General features: G+C 30.5%; 2 protein-coding genes across 24 annotated transcripts in view; one reads left to right on the top strand and one right to left on the bottom strand.

Moving 5' to 3' along the window:
• LOC111415365 (uncharacterized) overlaps positions 1 to 13,375 on the top strand; it is a 28,984-nt gene that overhangs the window by 1,594 nt on the left and 14,015 nt on the right. For 14 of the 23 annotated variants that reach the window (XM_023047033.2, XM_023047031.2, XM_023047030.2 and 11 more), the window contains exons 1-4: positions 4,300 to 4,511; positions 4,974 to 5,218; positions 9,684 to 9,785; positions 10,069 to 11,361. In XM_023047033.2, the coding sequence (XP_022902801.2) occupies positions 5,135 to 5,218; positions 9,684 to 9,785; positions 10,069 to 11,361 (1,479 nt within the window). In that variant the 5' untranslated portion in view covers positions 4,300 to 4,511; positions 4,974 to 5,134. Of the gene's footprint in view, positions 1 to 2,828; positions 2,998 to 3,048; positions 3,220 to 4,298; positions 4,512 to 4,973; positions 5,219 to 8,988; positions 9,420 to 9,462; positions 9,613 to 9,683; positions 9,786 to 10,068; positions 11,362 to 13,375 lie in introns of those variants that run through there. The other 9 variants (XM_071201022.1, XM_023047014.2, XM_023047017.2 and 6 more) reach the window with 9 other exon arrangements.
• LOC111415370 (trichoplein keratin filament-binding protein-like) lies at positions 806 to 2,766 on the bottom strand. Its single transcript, XM_023047041.2, has 2 exons — positions 2,608 to 2,766; positions 806 to 2,554 (listed from the first exon to the last, which is right to left on the bottom strand). Exon 2 carries the CDS (start codon positions 2,401 to 2,403, stop codon positions 901 to 903), a length of 1,503 nt encoding a protein of 500 aa, XP_022902809.2. The 5' UTR covers positions 2,404 to 2,554; positions 2,608 to 2,766; the 3' UTR covers positions 806 to 900.

Raw genomic sequence — 13,375 nt, 5'->3', positions numbered from 1 at the left:
AAATGTCTTTAAATGTTTCTTTCTGTTGAAGCGCACCTTTTTTTTTTGGTAATAATTAATAATTTTTGTACGAAATGTCAGAAATACCATTAATATGGGTGATAACCACGAGAAATAATTTATAGTATTAGTGTATTAGTGTTACTAAATTTCACTAGATGGCGCTACCTACTACGCGTCTTTTTCAATTGACATTTTCAACGTTTCATTAAAAAATAATTGATTTAACTCATTTTTAGTTAGAAATAAAACTAAAACTAGAAATTTTGAGGTTATGCCGTGCGTCAAAGACGCACGGCATAACCTAGAAAATTTCTAGTTTTAGTTTTATTTCTTATTAATAGACAGAAAAGTCTACGAAAATGATGACTAAAATAATTTTTTGTTTGAAAGTTTTCGACCTGCCGTTACCATGGTGATTTATCAATATGCGCCGACATCTTTAAAAAAATCACTTGTTGCATCAAAAGAACGTTTTATAATAATTATATTAATCAATTCTCGTATTAAATGAAGTTCAAAGATCCGTTTTTAAGGCAGAGTAAGTACATTCAACTTTTGTAACGAATTAGTTGTCTTTGACGCACGAAAATTTCTATTTTTAATATTTCTTATTAGATAGATTAGAAAAAGTGAGGTTAAGTTGTTCTTTAAAAAAAATCACTGAAAAGTGAGGTTCATATTGTTTTTATTGATGTTTTAAATTAAAAATTTAAAATAAAAAAGGTTCTAAACATTATTTAAACTACATTTAAATTTAAGTTGGTAACACCTGGTAAAATTAACAGTGATTTTTTTTATGTCATGTTTTTAAATCTTGTCAAATTGACATTCTTTATTAAAAAAAATTAAAGTTGTATAAAATTTACGCTATTATTAAACATTTAACATCAATAAAAATCAATACCAAGGTCTCCTCTTAACATATCTTAACGGCGCATGACTATTTTGTATCTTAACAATTTCCTTTTTAACTCGTTCCTCCTCCAATCTCATATTTTCCAGCTCAACATCATAATCCCTCTTCTCCAACTCTTTCAATTTAAATTCCTTCAACCTCTTTTGTTGAACTTCACGTTCAATTTCGTCTTTTAACCTACATCTCTTCTCGTTCTCCTTAATTTCATTATCTCTCATTTCCTTTTCGTACCGTTCAACATCCCCCAAAATGCGTTCCCGATCCCTCACAATTTCTTTTTGTTTCTCGCGATTTTTCTTCACGTTTTCGTCAATTTGTTTTTGAATGGTGTCTAAAACTTGTTTTAGTAGATTTTTTCTAGCGAGGTTTTCCCCGTCCCATATTTCCTGTTGTTTTTTTAAAACGTCTTTTAGTTCCGAATCGAAAATAAAATCGAGATGATTTTTGCGTTTTTTCTCTAATTCTTTTTGTTCTTTAGTGAATTTTAAGAATTCGTCTAATGTTGATTTAATTTCGCGTTTTGTTTTTGCGTCTTGTATTAAATCGGTTGCTTTTGATTTAATTAAATCGTCGACAAAGTTTTGTTCTTGTATTAAATCCTCTTGGATTTGGGCGTAATATTTTTGTAATTTTAATTTGTGTTGTTTTAAATTGTGGATTGCAATTTGTTTATTTCTTGTGTAAAGTTCTAATTCTTTTAATTTTTGTTCCAACTCAAAAACTTCTTGTTTTTTTTCAATTTCTTTCTTTTCAATTCGTTTTAATTCCTCACTTTCTTTTTGTTTCAAATTAATTTCAACAATTTGTTTCATTAAGTCATCCTTTAACTGCTCATTTTTGATTCTTACTTCCTCTTTAAACCTTTCTTCTTCATCTTTTTGTTTCTGAATGTTTTCATCTCGCTCCTTTAAATACTTTTTACACTCTTCCTTTTCTTTTTCTTTGGCCATTCTTTTCTCAATTTGTTGATCCAACCAAGACACCTTAACATCTTTAATTCCTTTATTTCTCTCAACATCTCTTAAAACTAAATTATCCCTCCTCCATCGTTGATACAACTTTAACTCAGCATCTTTCTTCCTACGCTCCTCTTCTTCAACTTTTAACCCAACATTTAAATCTTTTAACAACTCCGTAGGAATATCATCTAATTTAACACGTTCTTTTTCCATTTGTTTCGCTTTTGACATCATCATTTCAATCTCGTACGTCGCGGAATCCTCAGAAAATAACTTTTTTAATCGCTCCCTACGTTTTTCCAAAGACTCCTCTTTGTTACGTTTTTCTTTTAAACGATCCACCAATTCAGTGTTTGATTCGTAATATCTCGGAGATGTCCAATCGTCGAATTTTGAGTTGGTTTTTTCAAATTTCTTGTAATAATCTACTTGGCGTTCCCAATTTTGTTGGTGTTGGAAATCTCTTTCACGTCTTTTTGCCATTTTGGTTTGAAATTGTTGGCAATTCATACGCGAAGAAGCCATCTTTTTGCAATAAATTAAAAACTTTACCTTTAATTAACGTGCTTAAAGCTTTTTTTCTTAAATAAAACTTGATGCTTTTACGTCAACTTCTAAACGATATAAGATATAAATGAACGTAGCCTAACTGTCAATTTCACAAATGACATTTAACCTAAAAATGTCAAATCAAGCCTCATTTACTTCTTAATTTTATTAATTACGTACCTTTCGGTTATATTTATTATCAAAATTATTTTAAACCTCGTATATTCTTCAAATTACTCACTTTTAAAAACGAAATGTTTTCGAAATGAGTAGTACAACGACTTTATTAACAACGATCTGGAAACGTCGCTCGCTTCGCTTCTCGCTCTCTCTCTCTTTGAGAGAAGCGAAGCGAGCGACGTTTCCAGATCGTTGTTAATAATTCTATGACATAAAAAGTCATTGAACATGAGTGAAGTTACCTTTTTAAGAAATGTCAGTGAAAGACGCACGAAGATTATAAATATTTAATGTTAATTTATTGTGAAGGAAACGAATAAAGGGTTAATTAATTAAGTTGGTTTATAAACAAAGCATCTAGCGATGAGTTAAAAAAACCAAATGGATGAGGTCTGGATCAAGAATTAAAGTGGTAACATAACCTCAAAAAATTTTTTTTAGTGTTTATGGTTGAACTAAATATATAAAGTACCGTGATAGGGCCCCTACATTGACCATCATAACCTTGAAGGAATTAAAAATATGATTTACAACAAATCGTTATAACCTTGCTTTGAAAAATGCCAATATGACATAATGACTTAAAAACATGCCATAATAATAATTCGACAGGTATTTCAAAATAAACTGTAGTATTTTATGATAACTAAGGTTCAAAATATTCGTTTAGTATTATTAAGAAATTATCGTTGGTTAAATTTTTCGAAAATTTTCAAGCGACATCTGTTGACTAATATCGGAACTATCCCGAATTAGTTTAGCTACAAACCATTATGACTGTCTAATTCCGTTATTAAATAAAAGATGTCGGTGAATATGTAAATTTAATTTTGACAACCATGTCATAACCTTAAAATTAAATTTATTAAAACTAACCAAAATATATCTATGAATTAATACTATTAATTTATTTGGGTTGAGTTGAATTGAATAAGTAAATTTAAAGTAATTACATTGAGCGTAGAAGGTTTCTCCTTAACCGATAACCTCTAAGTTGCAAACTTTAATTAATTTAAATTGACATTAATTTTATTTGACAATAAATTTTAAGGTTAAGTCATGCCCCAATAAAAAATTAAACAATCAATGGACAACCTGTAAGTTTCTTAAAGATCACTTTTATTTTTAAGAAATAAATTGTATCAACTTTTGATGTTAGGTGAATGTATTTGATTACGCGCATATTCGGTTGCCTATCTTATTACGTTTAATTCTTTAATATCGTTCAGTATTTAGCGCCATCTATTAACCAAACAACAAACTTAATTACAACAAATCATTTCAAAATTAATTATAAATTAATTTACTTATTTTTTTCTAATTAACAATTAATTCTAATTAAGTAACAATTTTAATTTTATTTTTATAATAATTAAATTCAACCTTTACACGCAGCGCCATCTAAAAACAACAATCAACACTAAAACCCAAATTCAATTTGACGTTGACGTTTAATTAAAAATGAAAGGTTAACCGCGTTTAAACGTTAACAATCAAAAAAATACCCCGAAATTGATTAAACACACAATTATTTAGCGTTTGGTTGTATATTAAAAAAAAGTGTCGATCACATCGAAGCGAACGCTTTAATTGACCGTTTCGTTACGTTTTATTTTTCGAACGAACGTAGAGGTTAACGCGCACGCGCGGAAATATTAATAGAGGAGCGAAGAATTCTCAAGTTTCACTGGATTCTCTCCTCCTCCGGCTTTTTAGTTGGCCGGCAATCGCGTTCGCGTTAAGAACCTTTATCAATCTCTCTCTAATCCGAACAAAAAAAGAGCAAAAGAAAAGAAATACCCCAAGAGAAAAGTGCAATAAGTTATTTTTATTTCATTTTTTAAATTTGTTTTGTGTCCCGGACGAGAAAAAAAAACCCGTGAAGTTGTTGAATTTTAACGGAGGTGAGCTTTTATTACTAATCCGTGCGATATTTCGTTATTTTAAAAGGAAATAAAGGTCGTAAATGTTGCAAAAAAAGGGGAGCGTCGTTTTCGATCGGTAACATAACCTCAAAAAAAAATTTTGTTTTTATTAAATTGATTTTTTTGTATCTTTTTTAAATCAAATTGGATTAATTTTAGTTGGTTTTGGTTTTATTTTTATTTATCGGTGTGTGAACCACACCCACCCTTTTTGGAGCCACCCGAAAAGGTCTTCATAGCTCCTCCAAAATGGGGGGACCTTTTGGCTACACGACTTTAAACCGGTCGAACTGGTCCCGGGGACCATTTTTACGCACTAACCCCGCAACGTACGTAAACAAAGTTAGAAATTTTCACTTTTATCGATCGAATTTTTTTTTTTTTTGAAACGCATTAACGGGGTAAACGAAAAATATTTCTCTTTCGTATTTCTATATTTAGGTTATTACGGACTCGGTTCTGTGTGTAGAGGGCAATATACTACTTACCTCTCTCTTCGTTTCACCTTCTTGCTCTATCCGAGCACTCTTCGCCGCGTCGCTCTTCCCTTCGCTCGTCTCCCGTTCCCGTTCTCTTTGCGACGTGCTCCTCTCCGGGCGAGAATGAACAACACTCAAATCGTGAAGAAGGCGGCCGTTTCCTCCTCAACCGGCTCAACGTCCCAGCAACAATTTTTCGAATCCCAGGTTAGGATTTTTATTTTTTTTCTTTTTGTGGATTTTCGTTTTATTACCTAAAAATTCAAAGAATAACACGTTTTAAACATCATTTATACGAAATTGATGTGAGCTTGTGCGATTAATATTTGACAATTAAAATTTTAACTGTCATTTTTATAGGTTATTTGATGACAGCTACAAAGTAATACGCGTGAAGTTGTTATAATATGTCATTGGACGAGTTAAATAGTTAGGTTAGGTTGAGAAAAATGTACAACCATTTTTACTACTAATTCGTTACAAAAATTGAATGTACTCACTCTGTCTTAAAAACGGAACTTTTAGCTTCATTTAATACGAAAATTGTTTAATATAATCGCGATAATTATTATAAATCTTTCGGTTGTTGCAACAAGCGATTTTTTTTAAAGATGTCGGTGCTTATTGACAAATCACCATGGTAACGGCAGGGTTGAAAACTTTTAAACAAAAAATTATTTTAACCCCAAAATTTTCGTACTTTTCCGCCGATGGAATAAGAAATAAAACTGAAACCAGAAATTTTGAAAAAACCTAAAAAATTTCTAGTTTTAGTTTTATTTCTAATTCAAAATGACTTAAATAATTTTTTTTTAATGAAACGTCGAAAATGTCACTTGAAAAAGACGCGTAGGAGGTAGCGCCATCTAGTGACATTTATAAACATTAATTAATTTTTTTTTAATAACATTTTATTGAATTTTGTTATATTAACGCTTAATTAAATCGAAAATCACCGATTCTTTTAAATATAAACATAATTTTTATTAAATTGTTATAAATTATTTCAAATTAGTTAATTAAATTTTTTTGTCACCCCCATCTCGTGGTTCACTCCCACATTAATCGTATTTTTGTACAAAAATTATTTTTTACCAAAAAAAGGTGCGATTCAACCGAAAGAATCATTTAAAGACATTTTTGAACATCCTAACCGTTTATTTAAACCGAATTTAGACGCCACGTAACGATTTTTATCTCGGAATGAAGTTTTAGACATAACCTAACTGTTTTATGTCAATTTAAAAATATTTGTAAGTCGATTCATTTTACATAAAATTTAATTTAATCACTATTTGAATCATTTTAGATTATTCACGCGTTAAAGACGCACGGCATTACCTAAAATTTCTAGTTTTAGTTTTATTTCTAACTCAAAGTTAAATAACATTTTTTCCAACGAAACGTCAAAAAATGACATTTGAAAAAGACATGTAGGAGGTAGCGCCATCTATTAAAATTTATTAACATTAATTATTTTTTTAAAAATTTTTATTGAATGTGTTAAAAATTCGAAGAATAACACGTTTTCAACATAATTTATACGAAATTGATGTCAACTTGTGTGATTAATTGAATTTTTGTCATTTTTATAAGTTATTTAGTAATAAGTGTGATGACAGCAACAAACTAATACGCGTGAAGTTGTTATATGTCATTTTAAGCAAAAAATGTTACTTTATATTTAAATCTCGATTTAGAAAGTTTATTTTCGGATTTAATTCCGCCCTATTTTGCGCCGTTTTAAATAGAAACGCGTAAACGTACTGGACAAATTCCAAAAAAAGGGGCTCATCTTCAAAACTAGAATCGTTTCATTTTGAAACAATTTGTGTTGGTGGATTTATGTTTCAATGCTATTTTGGTTAAATACAAAAAAGGATTATTGATCAAAATCGTCCGAAAATAGAAGAAAGAATTCGTTTCTTTCCGTTTGTGTAATCGGCCCCTTAAAAAAAATGAGTAAACAATAAACAAACCTTGTTCAGCATATCCAAATACATTGTTTGACCTTCACTCGACCTGAACTGCACCGTAAATTTTATTCCATTGTAAAGAAAAGCTAAGTAAAAATTTAATTATAAAGAAAAAATCGTGACTAACCCGTTTCAATATTTGTATTATGAATAAATTTTGCGTATAAATAGGAAGTGGTTTACTTCCTTTAAGATAAAAGATAAGAAAAACGTGGAGTTTTCAACATATTTACTTTAAAACATCATTTTTTTTACAATTATTATTTTAATTAAATTTTTTTATAAAAAAATATCTTTCAGTCACCCCATCTAGTAGTAATCATCCATATTAATCGCATTTTTGACATTTAAAACCCACAGCTTATTTAGTTATTAAATTTTATCAATAAAAGGTGTGATTCACCCGAAAAACCCGTCTAAATACGTTTTTGAACATCTAAACTATTTGCTTAAAGCGATTTAATCGATAAAGTCGATAACATAACCTAACTTTTTTATGTCAATTTAAAAACACTTAGGTTGTTTTAAAAATTATGGTAAATTTTTAACTAAAAATAACTTATTAACTCCTCGTTAGTCTAATTTTGTTGAATCCTACGCCCAAGAAGTTCTTAAACATGTTTTAAATTCGAGCTATGTGGAAACAAGCAATTTCTCCAAGCTTTTCATTGATGGTTAAGTTAATTAAAACACTATTTGGTAGTAAAAGTAACTAAAATTTCTAGTTTTAGTCCTTGAAAAAGTTAGGTTATGTTAAGAAAAATGCACAACATTATTTTTACAACGCAATATTTGTTACAGAAATTGAATGTACTTACTCTGCTTTAAAAGCGTATCTTTCAGCTTCATTTAATGTGGAAATTGTTTAATATAATTGTTATAAAACGTTTTTTTGATGCAACAGGTGATTTTTTTAAAGATGTCGGTGTTTATTGATTAATCACCATGGTAACGGCAGGGTTGAAAACTTTTAAACAAAAAATAATTTTAGTCGCAAAATTTTCATACTTTTCTTTCGATGGAATAAGAAATAAAACTAAAACTATTATTATTATAACCTTAAAATTTCTAGTTTTAGTTTTATTTCTAACGCAAAATGAGTTAAATATTTTTTTTAATGAAACTCAAGAAATGTCACGTCAAAAAGACGCGTAACGCGTAGGATGAAGTAGCGCCATCTATCAAAATTTATAAACATTAATTTAATTTCATTTAATAACTTTTTATTGCATTTTTGTTATATTAACGCTTAATTAAATCGAAAATCGTCGATTTTTTAAAATATAAACATAATTTTCATTAAACTTTTATAAATTATTTCAAATTTATTAATTAAATTCTTTTATCACCCCCATCTAGTAGTAATCCCCCATATTAATCGTACGTTTGACATTTAAGAAAAAATTCGTACAAAAATTATTAATTTTTACCAAAAAACCGTGCGATTCAACTAAAAAACCCGTTTAAAATCATTTTTAAACATCCAAGTCGTTCGCTTAAAGCGATTTTAGACTCCACGAAACGATTTTTATCGTAATAAAATTTCAAACATAACCTATCTTTTTTACGTCAATTGTATAAATATTTGTAAGTCGATTCATTTTACCTAAAATTTAATTTAATCAAATTTTGAATCATTTTAGATTATTCACGCGGATTTACATAACGCGTAACGTTTTGAGCGGATCGGAAGATCGTTAGATATGCTCGGAATGCAGCTTTCCCGGTGTCTAGAGCCAAAAACGGCGGACACAAAAAGGGCCCCGTCTATTTCCGTCCTCGGGTGCTCCACATGCTATTTTTAAGCCGTGGAGTAATCAACATACAAGAAAGAGACGGAGAGAGAGGAAAAAAGTGGCTTAGATCATCGTTTCGTGGTGGTTTTTAGTTACAAGGATCATTTTTAATCACATTTTATTGGAAAAATTGTTTCTTTGTCAATGAAACGATAACAAAAAAGAGTAAACTCGATAAATAATCTCGTCTGGGCCTCAAATGAATGGAGTCTTTGTATCGGGTTTTATTTCCATGGTTTTTTTTGTTTTATAAGGAGAGTTTGAACGATTTAAAACGTTAAAGATCGTTATCAGTTCAACAAACCGTCACAGTTTTCTGGTTTTAACGCGAGTTTTAACCGTAAATTTCTACACCGAATAAGAAATTAATAAAAACGGTTTATGTTTTAAAGTTTCACTCGGATTCATTTCTTTTATTCAAAGTTCAAAGAGATTTTTTCGAAAGTAAAACCGATCTAATTTAAATGCCGGCGAACGAATCGAACGGATTTCTTTTTCTTTCAACGTTCTCATTGGCGATTCTTCATGGGTACTTTAAAGGAGTGTTTTTGGCACAAACTTCGCATATTTTACTCATCAACAACGAAAAAGGAACGAAAATTTAGATAAAAAGGAAATTAAAAAGGCTACGTTCAGGTAATTCGGTTTGCGGTTAATAGCGGGACGTTTCCAAACGTTTGACAGTTGATAAACATAACCTTAATTATTAACGGATTATTAAATGTGTTATAAGCGTTACAAATTGGAAATGAATCTGAAACGGTTTTAACCCGTTTTCTTCGTCCGCAATCTGTCGTTTTGCTGTTGTTTGTTTAAAATCCTCCGCTAGGTGATTCGTTCAAAACGTTCCGTTTTAATTTTTAACTTAATTCTTGCTGATTTGGTTCTTATTTGTTTTAGATGGCGGAGACCGTGAAGAAATCGAGAATAGTAAGTGAGGACGATCTCGAGGAAAGTCTCATGCAGGAATTTAATATGAGACTAAAGCACTGTTTGAGTCAAGTGTGTGATTTTTGTTGTATTTTTTAACCCTACAGAAACTCGCCGGGCTTTTGACCCTTTATCGACTCGTTTTTATCTCGAGTCTATATTTAAAGAGAGAGTGGTAAATAACCTCGATTCTTGTTTTTCTAAAATCGATTAAAACGCGATTATTTCGAAATTCCGGTTTTTAAACCATTCTTATTCAAAGCTCGCCGAGTTTTTGTCGATTTCTTACTCCCAAACTTATCGCATGACCCCTAAAATAGCCAAATTCAATAAAATTGTTTAAAAACTAACCTAGGAAAAAGTGCAATCGGTTCAAGACCTCGGCGACAAAGAAATTTACGAGGAAATCAACTCAGAGGTGATTTACGACGTCCCTAAACCACCGGGAAGCAGCAAAGAAATGGAGGAAATTAACATAACCTATAATTTAACTAAAAACGAGGATATTTACGAAGAAATCACACCAACAAAGACTCAAAAAAACGATTTAAACGGCATCGAGAACGGCCACGAAATAATTTACGAAAACGTTAAAGATTTAAGCAACCCCATCTTAATCGTTCAAGAGGAAATCGATCAAAACGTGGAGGAGGATTCAAAAAAAGTTTTGGAAGACTTAAAATCGGCTCGAGATCGGATGTTATTGAGCACCGATGACACATCTTGCTTATTATTCACCCAAACCGTCACCTCCCCCATGTTAACCCCTTCAGAGGAGAACATCGACTTCTTAAAAGGATTTAGAGCAGAAAACTCCGAAAGTAGCTCATCAAAAAACGAAGAAAAATCCCAAGGAAACGATAACACCCAAGAAAACATCTCCGAAAAACTCGAAGAAGACACCCCAGACAACTCAGAACCAATTTACGAAAACCTAAACGAACCAAAACCGATTATTACGCACGGCCGCGTCGATATTAAAGCGCAATGCCGAATGTTTATCGAAAACGAAATATCACAAGAAGAAATCACCGAGGATTATTCAACGGAGGAGAATAAAAATAAAAATAAAAACGTTTTGGGGAATAAAAACCCAATTCCGGATGTTTGTTTAGAGGCTACTCTCATTGAAAAAGTCGATGATGATTTTATAATCGACCCTTCGTCATCCAATCCCGATGATGAGGTTAAATTACTTGAAGATAAAGATAAATTCGAAGAAGAAATTCAATCTGACTCCACGGAAACGGAAACCATCGAAAGTGATAACGATAAAGAGATTTTAACGGAACCGCAAGATAAAGAGATGCAAATCGACGATGAAGATGTAATCGAAATTCCGATAAGCGATTTAAATGAGACCCAAAATAACGAAGTCGATTTTGATGATGAGAAATTCGTCGATAACCCGTCGAAATTGGTGGATGCTTTGAAAAGTAAATATTTGAGTAACGCTAAGGAAGTGGTTAAAGTCCAACAATCGGTCGATAAAAACGAATTGATGGAACTCCGAACTGTGGATATTATGAAGCATATCACTAAGTTTGAGAATAAAACTTCTTCGGGGAAAGATGATGATGAAGATGATGGAGTTTGCGAAGCCGCGCAAGAAGAGATCGAGGATGGAAGCGGGGATGATTTCGATGATGTAAGTTTTGAAATTATTTTTTAATGTTAAAATAAAATGTCACTTGAAAAAGACGCACCATCTGTTGGCGAAAGTCTAAAAGTAATTTAAAACCACGAGAGTTAAGCATAGCTTAAAATTTCTATTTAAAAAAAATTGAATGTACTTACTCTGTCGTAAAAACGGATCTTTTAGTTTCATTTAAAGCGAAAATTGATTAATATAATTATCAGAAACTTTCTCTTGATGCAACAAGTGATTTTTTTAAGGATGTCGGAGCTTATTGATAAATCACCATGGTAACGGCAGGGTTGAAAACTTTGAAACAAAAAATTATGTTAGTCGTATTTTTTTGACTTTTTTGCCGATGTAATAAGAAATAAAACTAAAACTAGAAATTTTGAAAACTAAACCTAAAAAATTTCTAGTTTTAGTTTTATTTCAAATGCAAAATAAGTTAATAATTTTTTTTTAATGAAACGTCAAGAAATGTCACTTGAAAAAGACGTATTAGGAGGTAGCGCCATCTATTGGCAAAAATCTAAAAATATACGTTTGTAACTATATTCTCATCATGTCAAGTATTTTAACGTAATTTGAAACCACGAGAAACGCGAATTATTATTTGATTTTTTTTTGATATAACGTAAAACGTGTATGATTGACTAAAACGAACTTCTATGACGCAAATTTCTAAAACTGAGTGAGTTAAATAAAACTTTTTTAATGAAACATCAAAAATATGTCATTTGAAAAAGTGAGGTTAGGTTGGGTTGGAAAAATGAGAGTGGAAATCCTCTACATCATTTTTTAGCACACTTTTAAACTAACACGGCCGTTTTCGAAGACATCGGCCGCCCCGGCCATTGTATACGCTAAAACAGTGAAAACCTCGAGTACTTACATTTGTGAGAATGGAGATTTCGTGCTCTCGGGGGCGGCCGACGTCTTCGAAGTCGGCCGAGGTTACTTTTTATAGTTGTTTCAAGCGAGATGGCTTCTTATGAATCTTTAAAATTTTCTTTTTAATGCAACGTCAAAGAATGTCACTTGAGAAAGTTAGGTTATGTTAGGTTGGAAAAGTGAGGTTAGGACTGACATACGAGACACGAAAATCTTCTCTTGTAAACTCCATATGTTTTAATAAGTGTGTTGTTAGTAACAGTTGGTATGATTAACAGGGAATTTTGTTAAATCACGTTTTGAAATCGCTTTATGTCATGTTGACGTTTATACTTTCGACATTCAAAAGAAGAATCAACGCCTCTTTAAGAATCTTAATCGTTTATTATTATTACTTATCTAATTATAATTAGTTATCTCAATTATCGAAAATGTTACTACGAGTCTGGAAACGTCATTAATTTTAATACCAACACAAACAAATTTGACCTTGACATGTATTATACGGAAAAAAAAATCAAATTTAGTTTTATTTCACGATTTTATAACTTTTATTTATTATTTTATTCATTTATTTTATTAATTAATTTTGTCTTGAATTAAATTTTAATTAAATCAAAATAATAGTGGTGTCAAAAGTAACTCATAGATGTCGCTACTATTCAATCCTAAAACAATTAATTCGTAATTTATTTCAAATTTAATTAAAACCGCGATGTTATTGACCTTAATATTGGTTGAAACATGATTTGTCATATTACTAATTAATTTTCGCCGAATTCGTAACAATATTTATATTAATGATGCAAAGTGAAGTTGTTCCGCAACCCCGTTTATGCGTCATAAACACATTATTGATTAATTTTTAATAATCAAAGTAAAATTTAAAGTTTATTGTGTGATTTCATTCAAATTAAAATTATATTAATTAAATCAAAATGTAAGTGTGGTGTCAAAAATCACTCATAGATGTCGTTAAAAAATCTTTATTTATTTCGTTGAAATGTCATTTTTGACAGTTCCAATTTTAACTTAACGTTGTATCTTAAAGAAAATGATGATTTTAAATGAAATTAGATTAATTCATGATATTAAATTAATTTTTAAGAACGTAAATTTAATAAGTCTCAAA

The sequence above is a fragment of the Onthophagus taurus genome, unplaced genomic scaffold (genome assembly GCF_036711975.1).
Source record: "Onthophagus taurus isolate NC unplaced genomic scaffold, IU_Otau_3.0 ScKx7SY_16, whole genome shotgun sequence".
Taxonomy (NCBI): Eukaryota; Metazoa; Arthropoda; class Insecta; order Coleoptera; family Scarabaeidae; genus Onthophagus; species Onthophagus taurus.
This window is presented reverse-complemented; position numbering and strand designations above follow the sequence as displayed.

Bases quoted from the DNA above. Each gene is read 5' to 3' on its own strand.
- LOC111415370 (XM_023047041.2), bottom strand. From the start codon at position 2,403: ATGGCTTCTTCGCGTATGAATTGCCAACAATTTCAAACCAAAATGGCA.